General features: G+C 43.4%; 1 protein-coding gene across 1 annotated transcript in view; it reads right to left on the reverse strand.

Annotated features, from left to right (window-relative positions):
- Positions 1-6,697: 6,697 nt before the first annotated feature.
- TM6SF2 (transmembrane 6 superfamily member 2) overlaps positions 6,698-15,907 on the reverse strand; it is a 53,632-nt gene continuing 44,422 nt past the window's right edge. Inside the window, exons 8-10 of the mRNA XM_058162499.1 lie at positions 13,206-13,298; positions 11,462-11,581; positions 6,698-6,898 (exon numbers count right to left, since the gene is read on the reverse strand). Coding sequence (XP_058018482.1) covers positions 6,698-6,898; positions 11,462-11,581; positions 13,206-13,298 — 414 coding nt within the window. The remainder of the gene's footprint in view (positions 6,899-11,461; positions 11,582-13,205; positions 13,299-15,907) is intronic.

Raw genomic sequence — 15,907 nt, forward strand, 5'->3', positions numbered from 1 at the left:
AGTCGTGGAGGAAGATGGAGGGACAGGCGACTTCAGGGGGCGAGGAGGCCCGGGCCCGGAGGAGCGGCCTTTGTTGGTTTTGGCGGCGGTGGCGGCCTGGCTCCCTTCCTAGTTGGGGGATGTCGGTGGCCTCATCTGGCGGCGATGGGACGCTTTGGTGACGACGGCCGGGCGGAGGTGGCGTGGGGCCTACCTCGTTCTTCCTTAGTCCACCCCACTATTTATAGGTGGGCGAACTGACTGAATGAGTGGTTTGTTTTCTACTATTGACTGCTTCCCATCAGGACTGACTGACAGACGGTTGTGGTCACTGTATCATCTGTTACCATCTTGACCGGCCCAGGATGGGCCTCCTGCGGACTTTCTTGGTGATGCGAACGTTACGGCTGACCTTCTTGACCTTCTGAGCGCCTCTCTGGGTTTGGCCTCCATACTATCGAGGCCCACCTTGAGGACCTTTGGAGCCCCAGGTGGCATGCTAAAAATAGGAGGCTTAGGGCTTTTTAATTAGTTGTTTTAAGAAATTTTTAAGGGAGTTTTAATGGGGATTTTAAGGGTTGGGAGGGGAGGATTCGTGGTGGGAGAGAACCCGTCGGGAGGGGGGTGGGAGGTTAGGCGGGTATTGGGAGTAGCCACGGGTGGGAGCCAGTCCTTGCGTGTGGCGGTTTAGTAATGGGTTCGGAGGTTATAGGGGATTCGTTCCTTTTGGTGAGGTGGTTCCATTTGCACGGTAAGTGGGAGGCAGATATGGCGGAAGGGGGGCTCATATCGTTGGGGCGGACAGACTCAATAATTCCTCTGTAGAACTGGATCAGCAGCTCCTTGGGCAGTTTGAGCTTACTGAGTTGGCGCAGAAAGAACATTCTTTGTTGTCCTTTTTTATTGATGTTTTTGATGTTAGCTGTCCATTTGAGATCTTGCGATATGATAGTACTCAGAAATTTGAAGGTTTCTGCTGTTGTTGCTGTGTTGTCAAGTATGTGAGAGGTGGAAGTATGGAAGGGTTTTCCTAAAATCTACCACCATTTCTACGGTTTTAGTGTGTTCAGTTCCAGATTGTTTTGGTTGCACCACAAGGCTAGTCGTTAGACCTCTACGTCTATATCTTGGATTCGTCATTGTCTCGAATGAGACCAATCACTGTGTGTCATCTGCGAACTTCAGTAGCTTAACAAATGGATCATTGGAGATGCAGTCATTGGTATACAGAGAAGAGACGTGGGGAGAGCACACAGCCTTGGGGGGCCCCTGTGCTAATTGTACAGGTATTTGATGTGATCTTGCTTAGCTTCACCTGCTGCTTCCTGTTTGTTAGGAAGCTTGTGATCCACTTACAAGTCTGTTCCTGTAGCTGGTTTAGCTTAGTTAGAAGAATGTCTGGAATGATGGTATTGAATGCTGAACTAAAGTCTACAAAGTGGACCCTTGCATAGGTCTTTGGAGACTCAAGATGTTGTAGGATGTAGTGCAGAGCCATATTAACAGCATCATCTGTTGATCTATTTGCTCGGTATGCAAATTGCAAGGGGTCTAAAAGCGGATTCGTGATGGTTTTCAGGTAGGAAAGCACTAGCCTTTCAAAGGTTTTCATGACTACAGATGTTAGAGCAACTGGTCTGTAGTCATTCAGTTCCTTGATGGTGGGCTTCTTCGGCACTGGGATGATGGTAGAGCGTTTGGAGCAAGAAGGAACATAGCACATCTCTAGTGATTTATTGAAAATATGGGTGAAGATGGGGGCCAATTGGTCAGCACAGACTTTTAAGCAAGAAGGAGTTATCTTGTCTGGGCCTGGCGCTTTTCCTGGCTTTTGTCTGTGAAATAGGTCCTGCAATCAGGTCCTGATTGCAGATCTTAACTGTGACCTATCTGCTATGCCAGGGATGTCTGTGGTGAAGAATGCTGGGAGATGTAGTCCCAACCATGATGCATATAAAAAATAGTAGTAGTAATAATAATAATTTATTAAATTTGTACAGTATGCAGTCTGACTCCCTGACACCCAGCAACTTCAAAAATGGGCGGGGCTTATATCACCACCATTTTAATTTTTCTGAGCCACTCCCATAGGCACTGTAAGCCATAATTGATGGGATTTAGACAGCACTCTGAACATAAACCATGGTTTACAAAGCAAGCTAATTGGGTTCACATAAACACGCTAAGCTGCACACTAGCAAATTTAGCATGCACGTAATGTTAAACCAGCCCTTGGTCTCCCAACAGCCTTTCTATCATGGTCGTTTAGCAATAAGAACAGCCAACTTTCCAGGCAGCCTATCTGTGAATATTACTTTCTGGAACTCAATATAATAATAATAATAATAATATCAGAGTTGGAAGGGACCTTGGAGGCCTTCTAGTCCAACCCCCTGCCCAGGCAGGAAACCCTACACAATTTCAGACAAATGGCTATCCAACATTTTCTTAAAAATTTCCAGTGTTGGAGCATTTACAACTTCTGCAGGCAAGTTGTTCTACTGATTAATTGTTCTGTCAGGAAATTTCTCCTTAGTTCTAAGTTGCTTCTCTCCTTGATTAGTTTCCACCCATTGCTTCTTGTTCTACCCTCAGGTGCTTTGGAGAACAGCCCGACTCCCTCTTCTTTGTGGCAACCCCTGAGATATTGGAACACTGCTATCATGTCTCCCCTAGTCCTTCTTTTTATTGAACTAGGCATATCGAGTTCCTGCAACCGTTCTTCATATGTTTTAGCCTCCAGTCCCCTAATCATTTTCGTTGCTCTTCTCTGCACTCTTTCTAGAGTCTCAACTTCCTTTTTACATCGTGGCGACCAAAACTGAATGCAATATTCCAAATGTGGCCTTACCAAGGCATTATAAAGTGGTATTAACACTTCACGTGATTTTGATTCTATCCCTCTGTTTATGCAGCCCAGAATTGTGTTGGCTTTTTTGGCAGCTGCTGCACACTGCTGGCTCAATAACCAGGGAGGGGTGAAGGACACAAATATCTCTATCCCACAATAGTGTACAAGTAGTCCTCGACTTAGGATAGGTTGTTTAACAACAGTTCCAAGTTACAACAGACCCCCCCCCCAAAAAAAGTACTTATGACCCAGTTCCAAAGGCTGCCCCTCCCCTGTGGTCACGTGACCTTATTTTGAGCATTCAGAACTGGCAGGGATGATGATTTATGATGTCTTTCTCCAAAACGAAAAGCATTTACTTCCCCCTTTGGCAAAAGCGCCGCATAGTGAACAATAAGTTTGTTTAATGACAGTGGCATTCGCTCACTGACCATCGGGGGGAAAAAAAGCCGTCAGTCTTATGATGAACCATGGTATAATCCTCACATTGTATGAATATAATAGGAAGGCTCCATTACAGTCAAGGATGCCCTGTACCAGGGGTGGGTTCTACTTACCTTTACTAACAGTTCGCATCGTGCCCGCGCGCACTCTTCCGTGCATGCACAGATCACTTTTGATGATGTCTCAGTCAGTGGGCGGAGCCTCCCGCCATTTTTACTACCGGTTCTATAGAACCGGTCCGAAGTGGGGCCAACCCACCATTGCCCTGTACCTTTTCAGACACATTTGCTGCACAATAGAAAGCAAAATTTTTATATGAGGTTGGTCTTTGGGCTCTGCAGAGGTCTAATATTATTGTTCCAGGAGTAAAAGAACGAAAGAGCCCTTGGTAGTGCAGTAGTTAGAATGCGGGTATTGTAGGCTGCCTTCCATTGAGGACCTGTATACTGCACGAATCAAGAAGAGGGCCGTGAAAATATTTACAGACCCCTCGCATCCTGGACATAAACTGTTTCAACCACTACCCTCAAAACGACGCTATAGAGCACTGCACACCAGAACAACTAGACACAAGAACAGTTTTTCCCCGAAGGCCATTACTCTGCTAAACAAATAATTCCATCAACACTGTCAAACTATTTACTGAATCTGCACTACTATTAATCTTATTTATTTATTTATTTATTTATTTGATTTCTATACCGCCCTTCTCCCGAAGGACTCAGGGCGGTGTACAGGCAAGAATAAAACAGACGGTACAATATACAAATTTAAAATGCAGTTAAAAAACTTATTTTAAAATTGGCCTGAGAAGTAAAATATATAATAAGCTAAAAAACCCCATTTAAAATTAATTTCTAAGAATTTAAAATTTGTTAAAATCAATTTAAGCCAGCGAATAAAAGATGTGTCTTCAGTTATGACGGAATGTCCGAGGTCAGGTATTTGGCGTAAACCTGGGGAAGTTCGTTCCAGAGGTGGGAGCCCCACAGAAGGACCTTCCCTGGGGCCGCCAACCGACATTGCAGCGGACGGCACCTGAGAAGTCCCTCTCTGTGAGGCGTCTGGTCGGTGGGAGGCATGTGGTAACAGCAGGCGGTCCCGTAAGTACCCAGGCCCTAAGCCATGGGCGCTTTAAAGGTAGTAACCAACACCTTAAAGTGCACTCGAAAGGCCACAGGTAGCCAGTGCAGTCTGCGGGAGGCGGTGTTATATGGGAGCTCGCGAGCTCCTTCTATCACCAGCGCAGCTGCATTCTGGACTAACTGAAGCCTCCGAGTGCACTTCAAGGGGCCCCATGTAGAGGCATTACAATAATCCAGCGAGAGGTAGCAGGCGCATGAGTGACCGTGCACAAGGCATCCCGATCAAGGAAGGCGCAACTGCGAACCAGGCGAACCTGGTGGAAGGCCCCCTGGAGGCGGCCGTCAAATGATCTTCAAAGCGACAGCCGTTCATCCAGGAGGACACCTAAGTTGCACCCTATCCTTTGGGGCCAATAACTTCGCCTCAACAGTCAGCGCGGCTGCAGCTGACTGAATCGGGTGCCGGCATCCACAGCCACTCCGTCTTGGAGGATTAAGCTTGAGCCTGTTTCTCCCCATCCAGACCCGTACGGCTTCCAAACACCGGGACAGCACTTCAACAGCTTCATTGGGGTGGCCTGGGGTGGAGAAGTACAGCTGGGTGTCATCAGCGCACAGCTGGTATCTCACCCCAAAGCCACTGATGATCTCACCCAACGGCTTCATATAGATGTTGAACAGAAGGGGCGAGAGAATCGACCCCTGCGGCACCCCACAAGTGAGGTCCCTCGCGGTCGACCTCTGCCCCCCTGTCAACACCGTCTGCGACCGGTCAGAGAGATAGGAGAACCACCGATACACGGTGCCTCCCACTCCCAATCCCCCCAACCAGCGCAGTTCCCATCACCAATCTCTTTCCATTTATGACTGTATGACTATAACTTGTTGCTGGCAATCCTTATGATTTATATTGATATATTGACCATCAATTGTGTTGTAAATGTTGTACCTTGATGAACGTATCTTTTCTTTTATGTACACTGAGAGCATATGCACCAAGACAAATTCCTTGTGTGTCCAATCACACTTGGCCAATAAAAATTCTATTCTATTCTATTCTATTCTATTCTATTCTATTCTATTCTATTCTATTCTATTCTATTCTATTCTATTCTATTCTATTCTATTCTGATTCTGCTGACTGCCAGAGGTTCGATCCTGACCGGCTCAAGGTTGCCTCAGCCTTCCATCCTTCCGAGGTGGGTAAAATGAGGAACCAGATTGTTGGGGGCAATAGGCTGACTTTGTAAAACCACTTAGAGAAAGCTGTAAAACACTGTGAAGAGGTATATAAGTCTAAGTGCTATTGCTAAAAAGAAACCTCCATGTGTAGGGGCAGTTACCCAAATATATGGGGTACAACAAAAGGAAAGGATTGTTGGCTTTCTGCCCAGCTTGGATGCTTCCCAGAACAGGTGCTTGGCTGGCCGCTAGAAGAAACAGGACACTCACTAAATGGTGAATTTGAACACGCACTGCATTATTAATCCTGTCACTGGAGCCGACAACATACACTGTTCTGTATTTGATAGCTTTTGTGAAGGTAAAAGCCGTTTTTTAAATTTTACATTATTTTAACCTGCCTTCATTATTATTATTATTTTAAATAACTCAAACCCCAGTGGTTACATTCCCACAATGCACTAACGCTAAATCAGCCAAGCTTCCCAGGGTTGTCTTGTGGACACTACCAGTATGAACCTAGATAGCATCAATCAGTTTGGCCAAGCACAGACAAAAGACACAAGAGCCAAGCTCTTTAAAAATCATATATTAATCTGGGTTTTTTTTCCCCCTTTATAATTCTGTAAACAGTGACTTCATGGTGCTGTCCCAGGTCCCTGTTTCTGCGTTATGGCCCTTTTTTGTTCGCAAATTAGTACCCCTCCTTTCCAGATGAAAAATATATAACAAGATAGCCAGCTTCTTCAAATCGCATCCTCGAAGGCTTTCAAATCTCTCTTGTTCTTCTTCTGCATTCTCACATGATCTCCCAGGAACCTCCCACCCCAAAATCTCAGTGTAGTTTTTAAAGAGCTAAAACCATCAGGCCTTTGTGTTAACTTTGTTCGCCACATCAAAATGGCCTCTTACAGACCAATGAACATTTTTGATTTCACCGTTTCAGATCAGCTTCAAGTGCATCACACAGAAGAGGCAGGGGTCGGCTGTGGCTCTACAAGGACTCCAGAATGATTTGGACCACCCAGGCCGCCCCCCTCCCCATGTTATTTAAAACACTGTCAGAACTGGGGTTCTCCCAAGGAAGCACCTGTGTGTAACACCATTGGATTTGTGAGCAACAGTGGAGCACAAGAGTTCCTCTTTTTTTTTTTCTTCATTGGTTCTTCTTGTCTTTGGACTGGGAAACGGGGCTACAGAAAAAGGCAGGCTTGTAGAGACAGCGGTAAGCTAAGAGCTGTGGGCCCACCGCATAGGCTACGTTGCAGAGGACCACAAACCACCAATCTCTTTCTGGGATGCGGTACGGAAAAGGAGTGCGATGGTGAATGGAGGCAGCAATGTGGGAAAACTGAGCCTGAAAAATGGAAGAGAAACAGAAAGCATTTTGAGCACGGGGGTTGGACTAGAAGACCTCCAAGATCCCTTCCAACTCTGGTTTTATTCTGATTTTAAGTCCCCCGATTTTATTTTCAAAGTGGAAAATATACATGTAGGAATTGTACGGTCTGGTTTTGTTTTTTTGTTTTTTGTTTGTAAAAGTAGATAAAGTACATAAAATATTTTGTACAGTGTTCTAATTTTCAGCTTTGCTTATGCATTTGTGCCTTTTTCTCTTTCATTCACGCTTGGCAGATAGGCAACAAAATACAACTTATTAGTATGTTGCAACACAATGATGCTTAGATGTACAAATGTGCCTTAATAAAGCCTCTTCTGAATAGAATCACAATATCCTTTTATGTAAAGCAGTGTTTCTCAACCTCAGCAACCTTAAGATGTCTGGACTTCAATTCCTAGAATTCCCCAGCCAGCGTGCTGGCTGGGGAATTCTGGGAGTTGAAGTCCACACTTCTTAAGGTTGCAGAGGTTAAGAAACACTGATGCAGACTCACATCAGAAATGATTCTCTTTATTTCGTGCAGTCTCATCCAGGCAGGTGTGCCAACTGGCAAACGCTTCAATAAGTCCAGGAATAATTTTGGAAATTCTGCTGGCTAAACTGAAGGTAGAGGAGTGGAACACAGCAAAATGCAAGCGCAGGGGACGAGAAATGAAAGAAATGCCACATGGGGAAGTGATGCATTTTTCTACATCTTCTTGGTGCCTTACTCAAAATTATTGACCTGGAAAGTACCTCTGCAGTCATCTAACCAACCCCCATGGAAAAGTGTATTCCAGCAGTTGGCAAAAACTAAAAACAAATGAGGTTACTGAGATTTCAAGAGTCTCAGCCTTTGAATCTTGCCTGAAACACTGAGATTTTATGAAGTCTAATTGCAATGTTGCCAAAAACCTCTCCAAAGCTTATTTCCTTCCCAAAGGCTCACAAAATGCAGGTAGTTTTCAACTTACAGTAGTGGCCAAAATTGTGGAAACCTTTTGGGAAAAACGTATTTGCTAAAACTAGTTAATAATAATACTACTTTTTTTGGGGAGTAGTACCATAAAACTATATATAAATGGAAAGATAATTTAATCAAGAACGTAATGCAATAACTTTTATGCATGATTTGCTATTAGAATAGCAGTTACAGTATAAAGAAGAAAAGTGAAACACGTAGAAAAAATGAGATATACAAAAATTATCACCATAGAAAAAAATGAGATATACAAAAATTATCACGTCAGCTAATACTTAGTTGGGTAATCTTTAGCATGACTTACGGCCTTACAATGTCTTCCTATGGACTGAATCTTTTAGTTCTGCAGCTGTTATAATGTGAAACCAAGATTGAATGATTGTTTCTATTAACTGGGTTTTATTGCTGGGTCGCTTCTGACTAACAAGTTTCTTTACTCGGCTCCATAGATTTTCAATTGGGTTAAGGTCTGGGCTATTCCCAGGCCATTCCAGCAATGGAATATGATTATCTTGAAACTGCCCCCCCCCCCAAAGTGGTGTTATTAGCCATGAAAACTCAAAAATACACTTTTCCCAAAAGGTTTCCACAATTTTGGCCACTACTGTATAACTTCAACTGGGATGAGAATGTCCAGAACCAAACAAGATAATTGGTAAGTGAGTCCCACCTGATTTTATAAATTTTTGTAATGGTTGTTAAGAAAATTGCTGCAGCTTTTTAAGTAAAACATACAATGGCTAAGCAAACTTAGCTTTGCCCATTGATTTTGCTTGTTGGAAGTTGGATGGAAAGGTCTCATATGGCATTTATATGATCATGGGACATTGCAACCGTCATGCTTAACAACAGAAATTCTGGCCCCAATTGTGGTCATAAGTTGAGGATTACCTGTAATGATTCTTTCCAGTAAAGTTTTGCCATTTGTAAAAATTTAAAGTGTCCAGTTACTGCACTATTCTAACCACTGAGCCATGGTGGTGCAGTGGTTAGAATGCAGTATTGCAAGGCTAACTCTGCCCATTGCCAGGAGTTCGATCGTGACAAGCTCAAGGTTGACTCAGCCTTCCATCCTTCCAAGGTCGGTAAAATGAGGATCCAAATTGTTGGGGGCAAGATGCTGACTCTGCAAAACTGCTTGAGGGGGCTATAAAGCACTGTGAGGCGGTATATAAGTCTAAGTGCTATTGCTATTGCTAATTCATTGTGCACTGCCAGGAATTCAATCCTGACCGGTTCAAGGTTGACTCAGCTTTCCATACTTCCAAAGTCAGTAAAATGGGGACCCAGATTGTTGGGGGCAATAGGCTGACTCTGTAAAACCACTTAGAGAGGATTGTAAAGCACTGCGAAGCAGAATAAACAGTAAGTCTAAGTGCTATTGCTACTGATATCCTTTGGTGTTGCAAGTCAAAGAATATGAGAGCTGTGAATGTGAGGATATCTCTTGACCTGGAACTGGGCAGTATCCTGCAGCCTGTGGTACATACCTGTCCAATAGCACCAGCAAAAACCAAGGCCCAGTCTCCCATCCATGTGCATCCAGGAACGAGTAATCCATAGATGCAGATGCAGAAATATGGCAGGACATAAAATAGATACACCAACATCTGCAAACAAAACCCCCCAAAGAACATTAGATTTCAGCACAGATCAAGAATAGAAGATCTCTTGAATGACAATGTCTATAGAGATTCTCAGTCATCCAGATCAGGGGTCTCCAACCTTGGCAATTTTAAGACTTGTGGACTTCAACTCCGTTCCAAATACTTACGGGACCGCCTTCTGCTACCGAATACCTCCCACCGTCCCGTACGCTCACACAGAGAGGGGCTTCTCAGGGTGCCGTCCGCCAAGCAATGTCAGCTGGCGGCCCCCAGGGGAAGGTCCTTCTCTGTGGGTGCTCCTACCCTCTGAAACGAACTTCCCCCTGGATTACGCCAACTGCCTGACCTTCGGACCTTCCGCTGTGAGCTCAAGACCTATTTATTCATCCGTGCGGGACTGGCTTCGTGATTTTTAAATTTTATAATTTTATATTTTTAGAGAGTTTAATTTTAATAGGATCTTGTTTTATATCTCAGCCCATATATAATAAGTTTTTTAATTGTTGTTTTAATTGTATATTGTTCTATTTTTATTATGGCTGTGAACCGCCCTGAGTCCTTCGGGAGAAGGGCGGTATAAAAATCTAATAAATAAAATAAATAAATAACTCCCAGAGTTCTTCAGCCAGAGCTGGCTGAGGAACTCTGGGAGTTGAAGTCTACAAGTCTTAAAGTTGCCAAAGTTGGAAACCCCCTGATCCAGATCATGGTTGTCCCAAAGATGTTTTTCCAGAAGGCAACTGGATTTTTTTTGTTTTTTCCCTTGAAAACGTTTTGCTTCTCATCCAGGAAGCCTTCTTTAGTTCTGCAGCTGTTATAATGTGAAACCAAGATTGAATGATTGTTTCTATTAACTGGGTTTTATTGCTGGGTCGCTTCTGACTAACAAGTTTCTTTAATCGGCTCCATAGATTTTCAATTGGGTTAAGGTCTGGGCTATTCCCAGGCCATTCCAGCAGTGGAATATGATTATCTTGAAACTGCTCCCCCCAAAAGTGGTGTTATTAGCCATGAAACCTCAAAAATATACTTTTCCCAAAAGGTTTCCACAATTTTGGCCACTACTGTATAACTTCAACTGGGATGAGAATGTCCAGAACCAAACAAGATAATTGGTAAGTGAGTCCCACCTGATTTTATAAATTTTTGTAATGGTTGTTAAGAAAATTGCTGCAGCTTTTTAAGTAAAACATACAATGGTTAAGCAAACTTAGCTTCGCCCATTGATTTTGCTTGTTGGAAGCTGGATGGAAAGGTCTCATATGGCATTTATATGATCATGGGACATTGCAACCGTCATGCTTAACAACAGAAATTCTGGCCCCAATTGTGGTCATAAGTTGAGGATTACCTGTAATGATTCTTTCCAGTAAAGTTTTGCCATTTGTAAAAATTTAAAGTGTCCAGTTACTGCACTATTCTAACCACTGAGCCATGGTGGTGCAGTGGTTAGAATGCAGTATTATAAGGCTAACTCTGCCCATTGCCAGGAGTTCGATCGTGACAAGCTCAAGGTTGACTCAGCCTTCCATCCTTCCAAGGTCGGTAAAATGAGGACCCAAATTGTTGGGGGCAAGAAGCTGACTCTGCAAAACTGCTTGAGAGGGCTATAAAGCACTGTGAGGCGGTATATAAGTCTAAGTGCTATTGCTATTGCTAATTCATTGTTCACTGCCAGGAATTCAATCCTGACCGGTTCAAGGTTGACTCAGCTTTCCATACTTCCAAAGTCAGTAAAATGGGGACCAAGATTGTTGGGGGCAATAGGCTGACTCTGTAAAACCACTTAGAGAGGATTGTAAAGCACTGCAAAGCAGAATAAACAGTAAATCTAAGTGCTATTGCTACTGATATTCTTTGGTGTTGCAAGTCAAAGAATATGAGAGCTGTGAATGTGAGGATATCTCTTGACCTGGAATTGGGCAGTATCCTGCAGCCTCTGCTACATACCTGTCCAATAGCACCAGCAAAAACCAAGGCCCAGTCTCCCATCCATGTGCATCCAGGAACGAGTAATCCATAGATGCAGATGCAGAAATATGGCAGGACATAAAATAGATACACCAACATCTGCAAACAAAACCCCCCAAAGAACATTAGATTCCAGCACAGATCAAGAATAGAAGATCTCGTGAATGACAATGTCTATAGAGATTCTCAGTCATCCAGATCAGGGGTCTCCAACCTTGGCAACTTTAAGACTTGTGGACTTCAACTCCGTTCCAAATACTTACGGGACCGCCTTCTGCTACCGAATACCTCCCACCGTCCCGTACGCTCACACAGAGAGGGGCTTCTCAGGGTGCCGTCCGCCAAGCAATGTCAGCTGGCGGCCCCCAGGGGAAGGTCCTTCTCTGTGGGTGCTCCTACCCTCTGAAACGAACTTCCCCCTGGATTACGCCAACTGCCTGACCTTCGGACCTTCCGCTGTGAGCTCAAGACCTATTTATTCATCCGCAAGGACTGGCTTCATGATTTTAAATTTTATAATTTTATATTTTTAGAGAGTTTAATTTTAATAGGATATTGTTTTATATCTCAGCCCATATATAATAAGTTTTTTAATTGTTGTTTTAATTGTATATTGTTCTATTTTTATTATGGCTGTGAACCGCCCTGAGTCCTTTGGGAGAAGGGCGGTATAAAAATCTAATAAATAAAATAAATAAATAACTCCCAGAGTTCTTCAGCCAGAGCTGGCTGAGGAACTCTGGGAGTTGAAATCTACAAGTCTTAAAGTTGCCAAAGTTGGAGACCCCCTGATCCAGATCATGGTTGTCCCAAAGATGTTTTTCCAGAAGGCAACTGGATTTTTTTTGTTTTTTCCCTTGAAAACGTTTTGCTTCTCATCCAGGAAGCCTTCTTTAGTTCTGAGACCTGAAGACGCTTCTTAGATGAGAAGAGAAATGTTTTCAAGCAAAAAATCCAAGTAAGTCCAGTTGTCTTTTGAAAAAGCACCTTTGGGATTTGAATGACAATACTCCTGCAACAAAATCTGGATTCAGAGGCAACCCCATCAATCCAGATGAAAAACACTGCTCTTAAGGAGTGCTGTCATTACAATGAAAGGAAGAAGAAGAGGTCAAGAGCTGCAGATTGAAAAATCAGAAGACCATCAGGTTGGGAGAAGTTGGCATAGATATGTTGTGTCTCGTCCGATCTCACCACAGCCGGGGCCTTCTTATCTGCTTCCGAACACGGAGGAATGTCCTAGTATGCCTCCCGGCCCCAGCCCTGGCTCCATGCCCAGACAGGCTGAAGAGGAGGAAGTATCTCCAGCCCCCAGCTCTGGCTCCATGCACCCCTCCCCCTCCTCCACAGCATGTGAGCCTGAGGGAGGTCAATTGCCAACAGCTGCAGACTGGAGTGACCCTCGCGTCAGAAGACTTGATAGACGGAGGCAACAGAAGGAAGGGAGGGGCAGGCCTGGATAAGTGCTGAGTCATGGAGCCACACCCCATGGCCTATATAAAGGACCTGCTTTCTGGCATTCTCTGAGTCAGGCAAAGTCTAAACATATCTTGCTGAAGTCACTTTCTGGTCTCCTGCCTGCCCTGAGGACTTTGCTAGGACTTTGGCAGAGCTGCAGAGGCACGCCTGATTCGGATTTCCCTGACCCGGCCGTCAGTGGAGGAGTGGGACACGACAAGATATTCGGCAGGGAATTCTCCCTTGCTAGACAATTTGGATGCACCTGAATCTTGGGATAGGCCACTGGATCTCGCAGGTAGGGTTCTTGCAGGTATATGTAATCAAAACAGGAATTAGCTGGGCAGTCCAGAACAACCTGTAATTGCACAGAGACACAAACATACACACATTGTTTGTAAATGTATTTCCTTTGCCCCTCCCAAAATCACGAACAACTCTTAATACTCTTATTATATTTTTTTCCAAAATGGGATGATTACTCTAAGAGTTGTAAACCTAATTTTGCGTAGCTTCTTTTCCAAAAACACCACACTACTAACCAGAGCATATAAAACATTTGCTAGACCAATTCTAGAATACAGCTCACCTGTTTGGAACCCTCACCACATCTCTGACATCAATACAATTGAACGTGTCCAGAAATATTTTACAAGAAGAGTTCTCCATTCCTCTGAAAACAACAAAATACCTTATCCCACCAGACTTGAAATCCTAGGCTTAGAAAACTTGGAACTCCGTCGCCTTCGACAAGACCTAAGTTTAGCTCACAGAATCATCTATTGTAATGTCCTTCCTGTCAAAGACTACTTCAGCTTTAATTGCAATAATACAAGGGCAACAAATAGATTTAAACTTAATGTAAACCGCTTTAATCTAGATTGCAGAAAATACGACTTCTGCAACAGAATCATCAGTGCTTGGAATACTTTACCTGACTCTGTGGTCTCTTCCCATAATCCTAACAGCTTTAACCAAAAACTTTCTACTATTGACCTCACCCCATTCCTAAGAGGACCATAAAGGGCGTGCATAAGTACAAACGCGCTACCGTTCCTGTCCTATTGTTTTTCTTTTCTTCTTCCTATATATGTTTATATGTGTATATACTATATAATCTTTTTGTATGATGTTGTGACAAAATAAATAAATAAATAAAATAAATAAAATTACCACTCTTGGCATCCTATTTCACACTGTATGCGTCTTCTGTATCAGAAGACACTTTGCAAAATGCTTCATTCGGTTTTGCTACTTTTTAATGGATCGAGATTCAAGCAGGAACGAGTCATGGATTAGAGTACAGATAGTCTTCATTTACTGACTGCTTCATTTAGCGACCATTTGGAATTACAAAAGTGGTGAAAAAAAATAACTTTATGACCTGTAGAGAGTTAGCACCCACCCCTCTCCTAGAAGAATGAAATATTCTAGGAAATATTAAAAAGGCAGAATATTATATTTCCCTGGATGAGAAAAGGAGATGCTCCAGGGTGATGGGAATAAGACCTTCATCCTCAGGACATGATAGGATTAGTTTCATTACCACATCACCCAGCAAGAGTCAACCAAGCCTGGGACTCAAGACAACCTACAAAGTTACGCCTGCATGGCCCCATGAGAGTCTGACAACCAATCAGGATACCTGCCCTTACACAGGAACAGGAAGCTCCAAGGCGGGGGCCAAGAGGGGGTATAATTTTCTTTCTGATTTGCTTCAGAAAAACACGTGAGTTTGAGCTGCTGCTTTGGGGTGGAGTGGGGGTGGAAAATTTCTGCATTTCTTTCTGATTTGCTTCAGAAAAACACGTGAGTTTGAGCTGCTGCTTTGGGGTGGAGTGGGGGTGGAAAATTTCTGCATTTCTTTCTGATTTGCTTCAGAAAAACACGTGAGTTTGAGCTGCTGCTTTGGGGTGGAGTGGGGTGGAAAATTTCTGCATTTCTTTCTGATTTGCTTCAGAAAACACGTGAGTTTGAGCTGCTGCTTTGGGGTGGAGTGGGGTGGAAAATTTCTGCATTTCTTTCTGATTTGCTTCAGAAAACACGTGAGTTTGAGCTGCTGCTTTGGGGTGGAGTGGGGTGGAAAATTTCTGCATTTCTTTCTGATTTGCTTCAGAAAACACGTGAGTTTGAGCTGCTGCTTTAAGGTAAAGTGGGGTGGAAAATTTCTGCATTTCTTTCTGATTTGCTTCAGAAAACACGTGAGTTTGAGCTGCTGCTTTAAGGTGGAGTGGGGTGGAAAATTTCTGCATTTCTTTCTGATTTGCTTCAGAAAACACGTGAGTTTGAGCTGCTGCTTTGGGGTGGAGTGGGGTGGAAAATTTCTGCATTTCTTTCTGATTTGCTTCAGAAAAGCACGTGAGTTTGAGCTGCTGCTTTAAGGTGGAGTGGGGTGGAAAATTTCTGCATTTCTTTCTGATTTGCTTCAGAAAACACGTGAGTTTGAGCTGCTGCTTTAAGGTAAAGTGGGGTGGAAAATTTCTGCATTTCTTTCTGATTTGCTTCAGAAAACACGTGAGTTTGAGCTGCTGCTTTGGGGTGGAGTGGGGGTGGAAAATTTCTGCATTTCTTTCTGATTTGCTTCAGAAAAACATGTGAGTTTGAGCTGCTGCTTTAAGGTAAAGTGGGGGTGGAAAATTTCTGCATTTCTAATTCTAATCACTATAAATAAAATATAGCAATAATATATTCAGGGTTGGTCCACTTGAGATTGTGATTTTATTCTATTCAAAATGACTGGCTTAGTTCAGTGCAATACTTGTTTTGCAGCTGTCTTTCGCAGTACCTTTTTCAAATTTGGGTACTGTCCTCTTTGTAAACAAATTAGCAGTCTACGTGGACAGATTACATATCTAGAATCTCTAATCTATGCTCTCCAAGCAGAAATTAGGTACCCAATTCAGCCATTCCAGCTGCTGAGCCATCAGCCCCCTCTACCACAAAGATCCTGCAGGAAAAGGGCAGTAT

The sequence above is a fragment of the Ahaetulla prasina genome, chromosome 1 (assembly GCF_028640845.1).
Source record: "Ahaetulla prasina isolate Xishuangbanna chromosome 1, ASM2864084v1, whole genome shotgun sequence".
NCBI lineage: Eukaryota > Metazoa > Chordata > Lepidosauria > Squamata > Colubridae > Ahaetulla > Ahaetulla prasina.